Source organism: Lepisosteus oculatus, chromosome 11 (assembly GCF_040954835.1).
Source record: "Lepisosteus oculatus isolate fLepOcu1 chromosome 11, fLepOcu1.hap2, whole genome shotgun sequence".
NCBI lineage: Eukaryota > Metazoa > Chordata > Actinopteri > Semionotiformes > Lepisosteidae > Lepisosteus > Lepisosteus oculatus.
In genome coordinates this window covers 2,997,294-3,013,551 of record NC_090706.1, presented here as the reverse complement: position 1 = coordinate 3,013,551, position 16,258 = coordinate 2,997,294, and the positions used below count along the sequence as shown (strand labels likewise).

Genomic DNA, 16,258 nt, shown 5'->3' with positions numbered 1-16,258 from the left:
TTCACTAAAGTTAAGGTCCACATAGAGATGAATTTATTTTCAGATGTATTTAATGTTTTAATGAAGACATTCAATTTTTTATTCTAATTCTTTGTTTTTGATCCATATTGAATGTACTGTGATGGTGAGCCAGCCATCTGCCAAGCTGGTTCTCTATAATCTCATCTTCCGTACATGTGGGAGAATTAAATACTAATCGAATTGAATAGATTGTTGTTGAATGTTATCTACGCCACTTGGAAATATCATATATAAGTCATCAACGTTTCATGTAATAACCCCATACTAGCCTGAAAGTGAGGAATAATGAATCTTCGAGGAGAAAGGAAACATTTTAAAGACAGCAAGTTAGAATCTTTATACCCTTAGATTTCACAACACAAGATAAAGAAAGCTGCCAAGTCAGAAATCTTCCAATTTCAGTGCACTTCTCATGAACATCAACATCATTAAATTCTTTGTGCTTGAGCAGGATTGATAATGAGACCTTAATGTGAAATTCTGTTTTTCAGATTAATGATGCACTGGGAACACAAAAAGTGAAATTAACGTTCATTATATCTGCATTTTTATTAACTCTGTCTATTTTGCTACTTTTCATCCATTTCATTTGTGCTGTGTTTTGTTTGTTTCCAATCTTTAAAAATGACTTTGGGAGGAAATTTCTTCTCTGACTGATACTGATCTTATGTGAAACCTCCTATAGTGATGCCATCTGTCCCTGTAATTTCGAAACATTCAGAGACAGGTCAGGATTTTCAGCTTGTCTCTAAAGTAAAATCTGCTTTGTTTGAATGAGCACCCAAAGTTGAAGCCTAAGCCTCAGTGACACTCTTCATAATCAGACATATATTCCAGTGAGAATTACTTCCATCACTCAGACCTCCATGGTATTACCATGCCAAATGAAAGTGCCTATTGCTCTGCAGCTCAGATCTGCTTGAAGCAGACTGTCTCAGGCAGATTTTTTTTTCTGAGGTGTGGAAGCAAATGTGGTCCCAGATCATGTTGTGTTGCTCTGAGTAAAGACAAACTAACATGCAATTAAAGAGCAGAGCTAACCATCTGTCCATTAGCCGAACATGGCTTATTCCTGGCTCCTGGCTAGGGTAACTCTCCTGGGACACAGGGATCGAGGCAGAATTACTGTCACGAAGCGTTCTTTCAGGGCCCTGTGCAGACAACACAATCCGGGGGAGTGAAGAAAACCCGGGGAAAGAGGCATGCAAGGGGCTGGAAGGAAAACAGGGGGCGTGTCCACGGTGCGCTGGTGTTCCGGGGAGGTGTGGCCGAGGCAAACAGTCCGAGGGATTCCGAGGCAAATCCGAGGGTGTAGCAAATGTCCAAGACCGGATGATCCATCCTGACAGGCAAACAGAGCCTGTCAAAAAAGCTGGAGCGGGATCCGGCGGAGGGTCGGGGGAATAAAATAGGGGTAACGGGACCAGACGCTCCCTGATCCCGGACCCAGATGGTCAGGGCGCCGTTGGGAAGCCTATGTTGTCGAGTCGCTCCTGGACTCGTGGGTAGGCGGTCTTCCGGGTGTCCATCTTCCAAAGCTGAGCCCCGACAGGCAGGAACGTCTGGTTTATATAACACGGGGGCAGGAACCGGAGGCAGGTGCAGGAGATGAGTATAAACAAGGAAGGGCTGGAGAGTCCTTAAGAGGAGGGGTTTACGATCGTGACAATTACACCTCAGGTAGGACGTCAGTCCTTCACTGGGCAGACACACAGTTTGGACAGTTTTCTGAACACTGATTAACCTAACCAGCATGTCTTGTGGAGGTGGAAAAGAAAGAGGAAAACTCTAAGTGCAGTTAATCTAACATATCTGATGATATTTCCTGAAAGTACGGTGTGAGACGGAATTCATATCACAGTTGTGATGAGATGATACAAGATGATATAGCTGGCCCCATCAAAACTGATCTTTCATCATCCTCTGGTAGGGAAACACTGCATGATTTAAGGCAACTAAATTGTTGATTTGTCCTAGTTCATCTTCGGTCTCTTAGGCAGACAGTCCTTTTGTGCCGTTTGCTGAAGAACGGGAGAATGAAGCTGATGTAGCCCTGCACTCAATGTAATCAGCCTGCGTGTGAAAAAGCACCCGAGACTTGTTTTAACACTGAAATGATTTAATCATGGTTGTCACTGATACCGGTTCCTCTTATTGTCAGGTAGTTGATCCGACCAGAGAGCTGCGAGTCCTGGCGGATGTGTTCCTCTCTCTGACAGGTTTCACACGTCACATCGACATTTTTCCTTCCAGCTGTTTAAGAAAAACAAAATCTCCTCCCCAAATTAAGTAACGAGGCCCCACAGTTGAAGGAAAATGATAATCAGATTAAGAGAATGTGGGTGGCCCGGCCTCGCAGTGCTGGGGCCCTGGGCTCGATTTCTGGGGTGCTGTCTGCTTGGAGTTTGTATGTTCTCCCAGTCTTCAAGTGGATTCCTTCCAGGAGCTCCAGTTTCCTCCCACAGTCCAAAGATGTACTTGTCACACCCTCTGCAGCCAGAGGGTGCTCCTTCTCTGTCCTGTCCCTAGTTTCCGGTCTGCTGTCCTTCCTGTCCCTCTCTTTCCCTCAGGCTATATATTTCCGGGTCTTGCACTCTGTCCTCGCTCAGCATTGACGTTCGGATGTCCTGAGACCCGCCTAGCACCAGGGCGCCCCACGTCTGCTCCCTGAGGGCATAGGTTTCTATACGGCATTCCTGAACTCTTTGCACTAATGAGCCGGGGCCTTTTTCCCATCTCGTCGCTACACATATGGGGTCTTTTTCCGCTCTCCTGCTCCCCACGGTTAGTCCCTTTGGATGTCCGTGACAGTACTGGTAGATTAGCTGGGCTTCCGGGAGAATTCACAGCAGTGTGAATGTGTGTGTGTGTGTGTGTGTTTGAGTCTGCCCTGCGACGCACTGACGTCCAGTCCAGGGTGAGCCCTGCCTTGCCCCTGCTGCTTCCCGAGACAGGCTCTGGCTTCCCGGCGGCCCTGTACTGGATGAAGCAGTTAGCAAAAGGATGGATTAAGAGTGGAAACTTCAAGTCGAACATGAAGAGAATCCGAGCACTGGCTCAGATGCACTCACGCGCTCGCCAGGACGGGGTCCTAGGAGCCCGAGCACAAAGGGAGGATGCCTCACTGCGGAGAGATCTGGAGAGATGCGTGCACAGCCATGCACTGGGGCCATCATGAAGAGAGAGCTTCTCGGCATTCGGGCGATAAGAGCTCCGCGTGCATTGGCATGAAAAAGCTAGGAGCTTAGCAATTCACTTTGTACAGGATAAAAAGCAGATCCTTGGCACTTCCCAAAGGACAGCTCGTTTCCATTAAAAAGTCTGGAGATTTGGAAGTTTTCTGATGGTATTAGTGCAAGAAGCCTGTTTGCTGTGCTACCAAAGCTTGTAATGTGAATTCATTATTCCTGATCATGCTTTACAATATAACACTCCCCTGTGACTTCACTATTCAACACCACAGTGAACTTTCAGACGAATCCTTAGAGGACATTCTAATTCAAAAGGTTTTAGCTGAGTTGCAAGATGAGCAGGGCTGCAGGGCACCACCGTCAAAATCCAGACTGGGCCACTTGGAATGGTTTTAACAAAGCAGGCTGCGCAAGACTACTCACGCTGGACAGGGCACCTGCCACTGGCTGGCAGCGGTAGACTTGTGAAGAGAGCGAGCACCGCGCCTGATTCCGTGTCAGCAGCGGAGGTGCCTTTCTAACCACTGACATTGAAATTCACTTTCAGATGCAGAATGGCGGTAGGAGAGAGAGAATTCTCCGTCTTCGCGCCTTCGAGGACACGCCGGGGGTGTGTCTGATTCTCGCGGGTCGGCGTGATCGGGGGTGTGAATGGAGAAACCACCTGAACAAAAGGAACAGACCGCGTTGCGCGAATTCCTCGGGGACAATCACAGCAGCTACCACACCGTCTGCAAAACGAACCATGAGTTCAGTTCCCCACCCCCCCCGCTACAAAGCTCTCGGCTGAAACCACGACAAGGTCTGTTCCCATGGGTCATGGGGCTCACACTCTCCACACCTGAAGGTGACGTTTTCAAAAATGGAGAAAAAAGCATAAAAGGAAGGGGGAACCTACAGCCCCTTAAAAGTCATAGATAAAAGGATCCTATTTCTTTCCGCTCGGTGTTAACAAAACGTATAAAAAAGTACAAAGCAAGGAAGTTAGACAAAGGTAAAGTACTTTATCAAAAAGCACAAAACCGCTGAGACAGTCTGATTTAAAGAAAATGCACTAAATTCACTGTGCTGTAAGAGTCCCTGCAGAGACACTTCAGTCCTTTGGTGACAAAGAGAAACATATCACACTGAGAGATCTCATTTAATACAAAAGCCTTTATTAATGAAACAAAAGTCTGACGGGTGAGACATCTTTTGTTTGCCATCATGACTCCAGAACTTTGAATGTCAGGGAGCCCTCAAACAGCAGGAGTCACCTTCTTAGCATTCAAATCTGCAATGTCATGCACTTTTGCAACTTATGTCGCAGTCCACAATAAATGTTAAATTCACACAGCAAACGGGCATACAGAGAGATACGACAGGGCCAAAAAGGTTTTACTGCCCTCTTGTGGTGCAGATATTGGCAGCCACTCGGTTTGTTTCATTCGCCTCATTCCTAATAACTATGCATGCAGTCTATACGGACGCAGTAGTGGTGCAGTAGTGAGTATTGCTGCCTCACAGGGGCTCTGGGTTCAATTGCAGACCTGGGGTGCTGTCTGTGTGGAGTTTGTATGCTCTTTTCCTCGAGGTGCTCTGCTTTCCTCCCAGAGTCCAGAGACATACTGGTAGTTTAACGGGCTAAGGGGAAAATCGGTTCTGCTGCCTGTGTCTGGGGGCCCTGCGATGGTCTAGTGTCCCATCCAGGTTGTATCCTGCCTGTCTGGGATCCCCCACGACCCTGAACTGGAAGAAGCGGATAGAAAATGGTTGGGCACTTGGATAAAATGGATGTAATTTATAAAGAACTGTCCATTCCGCTTTAATTATAGGAGGGGGTCCTCATAGGTGGCGTGCCTACTGGTTCTCCCACACCACTTGTAGCAGCAAAGTGGGCTTTTTTTAGAGGCCTCCCATCCCAGTACTAACCAAGCCCAGCCCCGTTCAGCCTGTGAGAAGCTTGTAAGACTACAAGGAGGGGATGAAAACCACTCTTAAAGGAGGCTTCATGAAGAATTTACACATTACGGGGGGACTTTTCTCCCAGGGGAGTAAATAAACCCAGGAGAAAAATAAATCCATTTTATATGGAAAACTAAACAAATTTTGGATTTCTCTTAAAAATTGGGCTATTTATTTTAAGAGCTATGTATCACATATAAGGCTTATATACAAAATAAAAAACAGTTTACAAAGTGGGGCTTAAACTGCAGTTAGTATTTCTATATTTAGAATGCATTTTTATTGCTGAGATAAAAATTGAAGAACTACTGATACCTAGGCAGGAGAAACCTTTCAGTGTGAGGCTCCTTGTTGCTATACCAACTAGCACTGTTCAGATTAGAACCTCACATTTTCCTCTAAGTGTATGATTCCTCCACTCAACTTCTTTTTGAAACTGTTTCCTAGAGCCTACAAAGTCATTTATGGTTCCAGTCTTTTTTCAGAAAAAAAGATCTTGTTTTACACATTTCAGAAAGAGGCCGAGGCACGTCAGCCTGTAGGTAGTCTTGTCCAGCTTCCGAAAGAAGACAGAGACACAGAGCAGGAAGAGCAATGGGCATGTGCTGAAAGGGGGGCATCCATATGCACATTTCTGCTCTTGAAAAATGTACTCAGGGGGCCACAGATTGTCTAAATGGAGAAAAAAAGAACCCTGAATTCTTGAAGAGGAGACCACCAGTTTGTCCGTGACCAATTCATCACTGATGGGGAGTTTGATAGGGAGAGTGATGATTACATCTGCACTATCATCCATCATTTCCCTCTTCCGTGAGGAAACAGAAGCCCTCCTATCACAGTAGGCCTAATTACTTTTATTAAACTATGTGTGGAGTCTATGTCAAATTCCACTACCCAGCAGAGCAACCCTCTGCCCCGTTAGTTGAGTGCGACTATTCTAAAAATGCTGTGGCACACCCTTGCAGAGCGCAGAGCCTGTGCCCCGAGTCCTCAGACTGCCAACAGCGAGCCCTACAGAGGTGACACACCTGTGATGACCTCAGAAGTCAAAGATGCTTATACCACATATAATAAGGGGTTCCAGCCACAGTTCCTAGCGTCCTAGGTTTTTATTCTGATCCGAGCTTCCAATTAAACAATTAAACAAATGTTTTTCTTGGGTCTACACATATAGGATTCTTTTAAAGGTCTTATAAATCTGATTTCAATGAAATATTCATTTCATTAAAATGGTGAGCCACGTTTCTATGACAAAATATCACAATCGTGGATTTAATTTAGCAATTAGATCTACAGCGGAAACAGGAGACGTCAGACTACAGAAGTGGAGACCAGTGAGAGGCCAGGTTTCTGCCTGATGCCCTGGTAGTTAGAGCAAGTATGGGATTTTTTTCCCACGTTCACTCTTCCTGGTTCCCGGAGGATTCAGGAGGAACCCCCTGCCGTCTGTTCCAAATCCAGATCCTCTAAAACTGACCTGCTTCCCTGAATAAAACATTTCCACCTTCTTGAGAAGCTGCAATAATAATAATACAGGTAAAACATTGAGCTATACACTATTTTCTGACAGCCTAAATGTTTAGTTATTTTTCTTTTCATACGAAATTAAGAATCTGTTGCCTTTTTCCAGGTAGTTTTACGTTAACTTCCTACAGGTAAATAGGAACTCGTATCTGATGAAAGAGTTCCCTCTAGTGGACACTGTGCTGTATTAAGGCTCGTTTACTTCTTGAATTTGCCTGGGTGAGCTATTTGTGCAGTTTCACTGAACCGTCAAACTGTCACAGCAGCTGCTACAGTGAAGACGGATCGCAGTGAGAAAAGAGATTAATGTTGCAATAACTCTGATGTTTGATAATTGATTAAACTCTAATGATTAAGGCTGGCTAGTAGCCAGTTCTTATCCCGTGTCTGGTAGAGGAATACTATTCCATTAGGCCCCTGAGCAAAGCCCTTAACCCCAGCTGCTCCAGGGGCGCTGTATAAATGGCTGACCCTGCGCTCAGACCCCCAGCTTCTCTCCCTGTCTGAGTGTCTCATGGAGAACAAGCTGGGGTATGTGAAAAGACAAAGACAATCTTTACCCTGTCTTTCTCACACCTGAAGAAGGCTCCACAGCTGAAATATTGTGTTTCCTTTCTTCTCTTTTCAGCAGGGAATAAACCTTTTACTTGTTGCTTTGCAGCCTACGCATGCTGACGCAGCCACCCACTTGAACTAAATTCCTAATACAAGAAATGGTATCTGTGTATTGTGTATTGGCCAATAAAGTGATCTTATCTTATCACTCTGTTCTCCACCCCACTGGTGTGTGGGGGGCGTACTGGCGCACTCTGGCTGCTGTAGCATCATCCAGGTGGGGCCGCACATTGGTGGTGGTGGAAGGGATCCCCATTACCTGTAAAGTGCTTTGAGTGGAGTGTCCATATACAAATCTGAGGAATTATTATTATTGCCGTTGTTATTGTAGCGCCACGCCTGGGGACGGGACTATGGGACGGTATATAGTGGGGCGGAGGCTGGGAGACAGCCTCTTCCCTTCGTGTCTATGTGTTAGTGAAGGTGGAGCGCTGTAACCCCTGTCCCTGTGTGTGTACCTTTCCCCGGTTCGAGTTAATAAATGTGTTGTTCGACCCCGTTCCCTGAGTCCCATGCCTGCTCCATTCCGCCCCGAAGCCCGCGGTCGTTACAGAAATTAAACCTCTGCCGCGTGGCGCGTAGTTTCCTATTTTGCTGTGCATTTTATGTTTATATTTTTAACACTCCTCACAGTAAAGACATGCACCAGACGCGGCTTCGGGTAATCAAGTATTTACAGTCTTAAAAGTTAAAAGACCCAACGGACTCTCTCTCTCTCTCTCTCTCTCATGTATTCTTACTATACAGACAGACGTAAATATTAATGAATATAGTAGTCTTAATAGGAAACGGGTATACAGTGTGTAGTGGTAAATATTATTATCCTTGTATTCCGTGTATATAATTTAACCATTACAATCGTCATACAATGCATTACTCACGCACAGCCTTCGTATCCAAATGCCTCACTATGACTAAGGCAATGACAATTGCCCTCTTGTTCTGTAGGTGCTTAACTGATACCGAGTTTCAGGTTCCAGCCTTCCCTTCCTGGGCTTTTAAATCTCATTTCCTGAGTTTCATGCTCGATTCGCCTCACATCGGAGAACCAAATTGACGAATAATCCCGGGAAAATCGAATGGATGAATTGAAATGATTCGTTCCGGGCGAACAGATTGACTAATTGTGTGATCATCGCCGCGCCGCTCGACTATTTCCAGTCTGCCCTGGCTTTTCTCTCTTGTGACTCCATTTAAATACCAGATGGGCAAGCCAGCATCGTCAGGAGAAGTTCGCAACAGAAGCATATGTACTAAAACCCTGTTGCATTTCGATTTCCCTTCATCTAACTTTACGGTGTTTTTTTTTTACTTTTCGTCTTTGCCAAGTTCAAACAGGAACAGCCTCAATCCACACCTGTTTGTAGTTTGGTTTCCTTCGTCGGAAATAACAGTACAGGAGTGTTTTTTTTTTTCGGTTTGATTTTCAGGATGAATGGATCTGGGCTAGAATGGATTATTTTCACAGAAGAACCGAGGCACCACAGCTTGATGTGAACGATAGAACTTAATTTTGTTAATGTACTATCAATGCTTTGTAGCTTTAAAACAAAGTTACACAAGTTTTGAGCGGTCTAGTTTTCCGTTTACATCGAACATCGTACTTAGTTAAAAAAGGCAGAAAGTTGAACTACAGTATTCATTTTTGAAGTGGAATTTACTGCATTCAAATATTAAAAAAAGTCGTGAACAGCTTCGTTGGACGGACTGCAGACCGTGGCGAGAGAGATACCGAATCTGTTTCACATCTACTGTAACTTCCACATCCGAGATGCGCTCTGTCGCGGTCCTCGTCCTGCTGATCGGGATCACAGGTGAGAATGTCTGTTTTGTAATACAGGAGAAGGGTTTCGCAGCGCATTAAACACAATCCAAAGGGCGAACACTGGCAAGGACTTGACGCGACAACAACGAGGCTCCTTTGTGTTCGCAGAAGGCTGTACAGCAGATGGTTTCGCTAAAGAGACTTCCTAAAACGAGCCCTTTATTGAATTTGATGGTACATAAGGTATTAGAAAGTTCCAGCCTTGGGGCTCGATTTTAAAACTTTTTCTACCTCAAAAGCCAATCTTGTGGGTTTCTGTTTCGACATCACGGCAAAAATCCGGCCTTGGGTGTATTTAATATTCTTTATTGCAGGATCGGTACTGCTTAAACCCGTCACTGGCGAGGAAACTTGTGCTTCCTTAAATCCGATTTGCTAGCGCAGTGCCACGGCCTTTTTTTTTTTTTGCTGAATACCTTAAAACAGCCTAGATAGAGACAGAATATCTGTGAGCCAAGGTCTCAGGAGCTTTCTAGTCAAATTACTGGTGAACACAACTTCAAATCTGTCATTGGCGTCAGTATTTTTATTGGATTTTTTCCCCCATCCATTTTATAGGCCTCTTGAAAAAAAACATGTAATGAAAGTTGTGTTGTGTTTTGTGTAACCATTATAATATAAAGACTTATGTCTATGTGTGAGCATCAACCAGCGTTTTCTATTAGTAGAACAACTTGCTGTTATTAATACAACACTTTGGGTGAGAATAGGCCAGCTTTTTTTAGAAATCTTTAATCCACATTGTTCGTGACCTTTAAATATGGAAACAAAGCAACTTTGGGTAACTGTATCCGCGTGGCCAGAATTAAGTGCTGCAGTACATATTCCATCACACTCACCAGCCACGTCTACTGGAGTCATTGTCAACTGTTTTTCTGTCAGTATTATTGAGTTTTTGTCTCTATATCCAGGAAGCTACAAGGCCACATGCTGTTTTGCGCAATCTAGATTATGTCAGGATTAATTGTTATAGTAAAATGAAATGGCTGGAGAATTTTGAGGAAGAATTGGGTCTCTATAAAGAACAAAACACATTTAGTAATCCAAAATATCTGAGACCTTAGCAGAGCAGTCTATATATAGTTCATGCTGGGAACTATCTCTGTGAAGAAGTAAAATAACACCATTATAACAAATTACTGCTGAGTTTAAGATCTCAGTGACCACTGAAATAAAGCTGACAGATATCTGTTGCTGTGTATCCATTGTCTTCACAAAGCAGCCTTGTCCTGCACTTGAACTCTGGCATACTTTGAATTTGCTGAGGGAATTCTTACAAAAACAGCCTTCGCAACCTTAAAAGTCTGCTTTGTAATTCTGGTCAACACATTGATCCATACGATACAAAAATACCATCTGACACCCTCAGCTCTTAAACCCTTCCTTATGTCCAAACTCCTGTGATCCTCATTTTCCATACCCTTATCCTCAAGTCTCTTTTGTAAACATTACAGGGTACGTCATGGTAAAAACAGTCAAACCCATCAGCAGTGGTGACTATACCATATTGAATCATCACAAAGCAAGTACATAATAAATCATTCAGGGTTCCTGTCTGTTGCAGTTAAAACCACATTCTTTAGATATACATGGTATTGTAGAATTTGCATGCAGTTGAACTGCTAAGATTAAATTTCAGTCTTGACTTTACAACCCTTATTGAAATGAGACATGGGAGGGTTTTTCTCACTGACTGTGGGACACAGACAGCCACTGTTATTTGAGGGGACAAAGAGGTGCAGTGTTATTATATAGGACTTGGTAGTTCATCAAATTTAAGACAGGTACACTAAGTCTTCTGTTTTTTATATAATTTGGTCTGGGTAAAAAAAAACTACTGGTACAGCTTATTGGCATGTAATACCAAAGACTGGATACAAATGTAAATATGTAACTACAAATGTTTAACCTATAATGAAGACTATCTAGCAAATATATACCAATATTGGCTTGCAAGTCTTCATTATTGTAAATCAAACAAATCTAAAAACGTCCTCTAGTTTGTGTTTCATTGTTCACTGTGTTGGTTTTGCCAGCGTCTTTCCGACTCTGAATGCTTGCATCAGGTTCCCTCATAGTCTTCTCTGTTCAGGACAGGGTTCAGTCCCTTCAGCCTGTCAGTGTGGGATATCTCCTTTCAGCCCCCCGAAATGTGTCCTGTTGGTTTTCGCTGGACTGATTCCAGAGCAGCAATATCTTTTCTATAAACATTGTGACCAAAACAGTGCACGATGTTCTAAATGAGGCCTTGCTAGTGTTTTTTCCCCCTCCAAGCGTTATCTGGATCCCAGGTGAATTGTCCCTCAAAATATTCAGATGGAGCCCAACGCTACCGTCAGCAGACACAGACCCCTTATGAACCAGGACCCTTAGAACAGAGAGGGACTCTGTCTCGCGAAGGGTTCATGTCCTCTTTCTGATTCCTGTCTGGTCTGTAAAGCATGACCTCTTTGAGCAGATGTGGTCTGTTTGGCCTGAGCCTTTTCCTCTTGACTCACGTCCTGTGTTCTCCCGTCTTGGTGCTCCTTACCCAGGGGCCTTTGAGGTTCTGGCACCGCAGGGGCGCGTGCTGGCGGTGTACGGCCGGCCGGCGGTGCTGGGCTGCCGCTACTCTGTGGACCCGGAGTCCCCGCTGGACCGGCTGGTCCTGACCTGGCAGCGGGAGGACAACGCGGACGTGCTGCACAGCTTCTACTACGGGGAGGACCAGCTGGAGAGGCAGAGCCCGCGCTACCGGAACCGGACCAGCCTCTTCGCGTCCGAGCTGCTGAGCGGAAACGCCTCGCTGCGCCTGGACCCCGTCAGGCCGCAGGACGTGGGAACCTACCTGTGTTTCGTGAGCAACCTCGGGGGAACGGGCAAGGCAGCTGTCCACCTGAGCTTTGCAGGTACAGGGTGTGGTCATATAACACGCTAAAGACGGCAGATCCCAAGGCACCTCCCTTTCCCACGACTTCCCCACAGGGGTTACAAGGATGGTGCAACCCTTGAGATAAAAGTGAGATATAAAATTTTAATCCATTATAATGCAGATAATAGCATGAGTCAGCCACGTTACAAACAGTTATTCATTCCCAGAACCAAAAATCCCCTAAAAAGGGAGCCGATGTCCTCAATTCAGAGGACAGAAACACTTAGCAGCTTGGTTTCAGACTGATGTGCCGTGATGGCAATAACTTCCAGAAAATGCAGTAACCTGCATGATTTCCTTTACTGAGCATAACATTTGTCCATGAACGTCAAGAGTTGACTGTGTAAACAGACTGGCTAGTCTGGACCTGTGTGCTTCTTGTCTTGATGATTATATTACAGCACCTCAAGACCTTTTTGTGTCAGACAGTCCTGTTCGCCACTTATCTTTCTTTCTGCTTGAGTATTCTTCTTCGCTTGCATTCATATGAAGAAAGGAGGAGCAATTTTTTTTTTTTGGCAGTAATTCATAACAGAGGAAAACAAAACAGGCTATTTTAAAGTCTTGGCACTACACAGTGCTTGAAACACCAGAGGCTCGTCTCAGGCTCTCCTCTTACTGACGGAAACCTTCTTGATTGTGCTAAAAAAAACCAGCTGGATGTGGTGGTAGATTGGATGCACTGTAAAGTGTTAGAAACTTAGATGACCGGATGAGAGAAGCAGTTGAGAGCTGAGCTTGAAGAGAAAGAGGCCTCGAGCCATGTGGCACTTCTCGTTGTGCTTTTAACCCTTATCTCGCTGTCTCGCAGGCTACTACACAGAACCTCGCCTCAGCATTGAGCTCCGCTCCACCTCTGCCACTTTCCTGTACGAGAGTGAGGGGTTCCCGGAGCCACTGGTGAACTGGCAGAACTGGGAGGGCAGAAACATTTCTCACTTCACAGAGGTCGTCCAGCAGCCCAGCGAGGACGGACTGTTCTCTCTGAGAAGTCAGATTGAGGTGGACTCTGCTGCAGGGGCGAATTACACCTTCATCCTGGAGAATCAAATTCTCAGTCAGGTCATCACAAGGAATGTGTGCTTAAGAACAGGTAAATAAACTGCACAAAGTGATGCTCCATCCTGATTTCCTTTAGTTATTCTCTTTGGATTCATGCAGAAAAGGAAAGGCTATTTCAAATGGGGAACACAAAAAAGAAAATGACTTCTTTGTTTTCTTCTAGATGTGGATAGAAACGGCACGCCCTGCAGGAGGGAAAGATGGACAGTTCTCGCCCCCCTTTCAGTGGCTCTACTTTTATATTTTGGATGCTTTTTCGTTTTCCACTGGATGAGAAAAAAATAATAACTTCTCTTTCGTTAAATCCCAAAAAAGCAAACTGCACATTGGTTTTTTTCTGAGAGTTGCTGAAAAACACCACGGATATCTGGTTCCCTTTTCTATTTATGGCCTTTTTAAAATGCCAGAAGTTTACATCCCGTCAGCCAGTGATCCCTGCCATGGACTCGCCCTGCTGAGGATTGACTCCTTGTTCCATGGGATTCCTGACTTTCTGATATCAATCTCAATATTTATTCTGTGATACACCCAAGACCTAGGTGGGGTTTGCACTGGGATTTCAGACACATTTCTGTTTTATCTGGAAAACCTACGCGACTAAACAGCCCACAGCTAATTTTGGGACTCACTGCTCATTTCCGAATGAAACGGCACTAATGGTGATCCCTTTCAACAGTGCTGCTACATGAGCAGCCTGAGAGAAGCGTTTGCAGATTCCAGAAAGATTCTGTCAACTGAATGTGGAGGAGACCGGGATACCCCTCACGCCACAAAGATTTTTCTCTATGTCTATGTACTGTACCTCTTTACATGAAGGGTTTAATGAAGATTCCCTAATCCTAGCATTGCTTTTTCTAAAACAAATTAACATGCAAACTGCATCAGGTCACAACTCGCACAGTTTAACTAACAGAGGCCGTGCACTCATAAATCCTTCTTGGTTACTGTTACTACTGTGTTTTATGTACATTACAGTAGGTCATCGATTTTTCAAGGATCGGTAAATATCGGTAAATGTGATCATCACATTTTTCGACAGATGTTGGGTTTTTTTTTTTCGTGACATAACAATGTTCCCTGACAAGTACAGTACACAATGTTTACATACTGTACAGTGCCGTATTCCACATTAAGCCAGCCCCGTCCACAGAGCTCCTGACCCACACATTGGAAACGCAATCTCCTGCCTGTCCGCGGCACAGCTGAGACCTCTCCACGGCCCACAGCTCGGGATGAACGGGCACTCACCCAGGCTCAGGGGGGCTTAACGCATGGGGATTCGATGGGGTCAAGAGGAATGCTTGGGAGGAAAACATTGGGAGGGTTCATCTTCCTCCTTCTGACACAAGGCATCGAGTCATTGTCAGACACACAAAGCCTGGTTTTAAAACATGGAAGGCACCTGTTTTAATTGAGTAATCTAGAGAGATTTTCTTCTGCAGCTTAAGGCATTACAGCACCGAGTTTTAGAACCAAAATATCTGTTTTTTTGGATTTGTTCCTGCTGAACCATGTTTTCTAGTCCGCGTGATTACTATTTTTTAACCCATCGTTTTTAAGGGCAGAAAGCATGCATTACACTTGTTTAAATTATTTTCTAAGTACTTACACTTTAATGTATTTTTTCTAATAAAAAAACAAAACCCTTTCTTTGTGACAGAAAATATTTTATTCCCTGCTTCTAGACATTCAGTGCTATACTGAAGGAGACAACGTGTGGTCTAGTAAGAATTGCATTTGAAGGATGAATTAAAATAGACCACTCAAGGCATCCAGGCAGTATCTGTGCATAGCAAATACAGTTATGGATTACACTGAAGGACAAGGCTGTTGTGTTCAAGGTATACAGTTGTTCCCCAGATAACGAAGAGGTGAAGGTTTTTCCCATGATGAAAGTGTGCAGGAGAAGATAACCCTGAGGACACAGAAATGTGGAAAACTTTTATACTTTATTCACTGCTGCTTGCAGCTGTTGTAAGATAAGATAAGACAAGACCATTTTATATACAATTTCTTGCATTAGGAATTTGTCTTTTCACAGACCCCAGCTTGCTCTCCATGAGACACTCAGACAGGGAGAGAAGCTTGGGGTCAGAGCGCAGGGTCAGCCATTTATATGGCACCCCTGGAGCAGTTGGGGTTAATGGCCTTGCTCAAGGTCCTAACGGAGTAGGATTCCTCTGCCAGCTGTGGGATATGAACCAGCAGCTTTCCAGCCACAGGCGCAGATCCTTGGCCACAGAGCCACCGCTCTGCCTGTAGAGCCTGTTGGACTCTCTTTCAACTCGCAGGCTTCTCTTGGAGAGATTACCACACCTCAGCTCCTAAAGAAAATCTACACACAGTAACACAGCTGGTGGCCCAACAGCCTGAAGTCCAGACGCATTAAATCAGAATTTATTTGACCTTTCTCTTAACAAATGAGCAAACATTCTGAAAAATAATAACAAACGAAAGCCTGTAAAGATAGGTGTCCACTTCCCTGCTTTAGTACGTGGTAAAAGCACCGTTTTCTTGAATTGCGAACCACAATTCTGTTTGGAAAGGTCAGTACCAACAGAGCACACATAGACTTGGCAGTGTTTGCACATTCCTCTTTCACAGAACTGCTCAGACTGTCGGGGGTGTTGATGGCCTGCAGCCAGCAAGTCTTTCAGCAGATTTTCTCTGACCTTCTCTAAACAGTGTTTTGTTCCCCAAAAGTTTTACAACTCGTACAAGTTGTAAAAAACAACAACATATACGTTCATCCAGAACTGTGGAGTTAGAGCTACAGATAAAGGACGCGGTTTTGAATGTTATTCTGACGATATTCTTTTTTTGTTTAATTTGAGATTTGGATCCATTATATCTGAGCGCTAATTGATGATTTCAATTGCGAATTAAAATAAATTTGATCAAATTAATTCTTATTAGTTCTATCTGACATGTAGTTTTTAAGAACCCCTGAACAACGGTATTCGAAACTGAGTATAGTTGATTCGTCTCCAAAACACTATCTGGCCCGAAGGCTTCCACGAGAGGGAAGAATATATTTCCGTTTTCAAAGGTGTGAGCCTGGATAAAGAAACAGAGTATGATTTGGTTCAAGCAAGCACGAATCACCGATCAGGGGGCAGTTAGGTCAACAAGTGATCTTCTCCTTTTTTTCTTCTTAATTAGATC

General features: G+C 44.3%; 1 protein-coding gene across 1 annotated transcript; it reads left to right on the top strand.

Moving 5' to 3' along the window:
• The first annotated feature begins 7,716 nt into the window (after positions 1–7,716).
• On the top strand, positions 7,717–14,741 carry LOC102688303 (CD276 antigen-like). Its single transcript, XM_015348409.2, has 4 exons — positions 7,717–9,109; positions 11,655–12,008; positions 12,843–13,124; positions 13,257–14,741. The coding sequence occupies exons 1-4, from the start codon at positions 9,067–9,069 to the stop codon at positions 13,376–13,378; spliced, it is 801 nt and encodes a 266-aa protein (XP_015203895.1). The 5' UTR covers positions 7,717–9,066; the 3' UTR covers positions 13,379–14,741.
• The last annotated feature ends 1,517 nt before the right edge of the window (positions 14,742–16,258 follow it).

Excerpts from the sequence above, each read along its gene's own strand:
- LOC102688303 (XM_015348409.2), top strand. The coding sequence starts at position 9,067 with ATGCGCTCTGTCGCGGTCCTCGTCCTGCTGATCGGGATCACAG. Across the intron at positions 9,110-11,654 it reads CCTGCTGATCGGGATCACAG|GGGCCTTTGAGGTTCTGGCA; the intron begins GTGAGAATGTCT and ends CTCCTTACCCAG. Across the intron at positions 13,125-13,256 it reads GAATGTGTGCTTAAGAACAG|ATGTGGATAGAAACGGCACG; the intron begins GTAAATAAACTG and ends GTTTTCTTCTAG.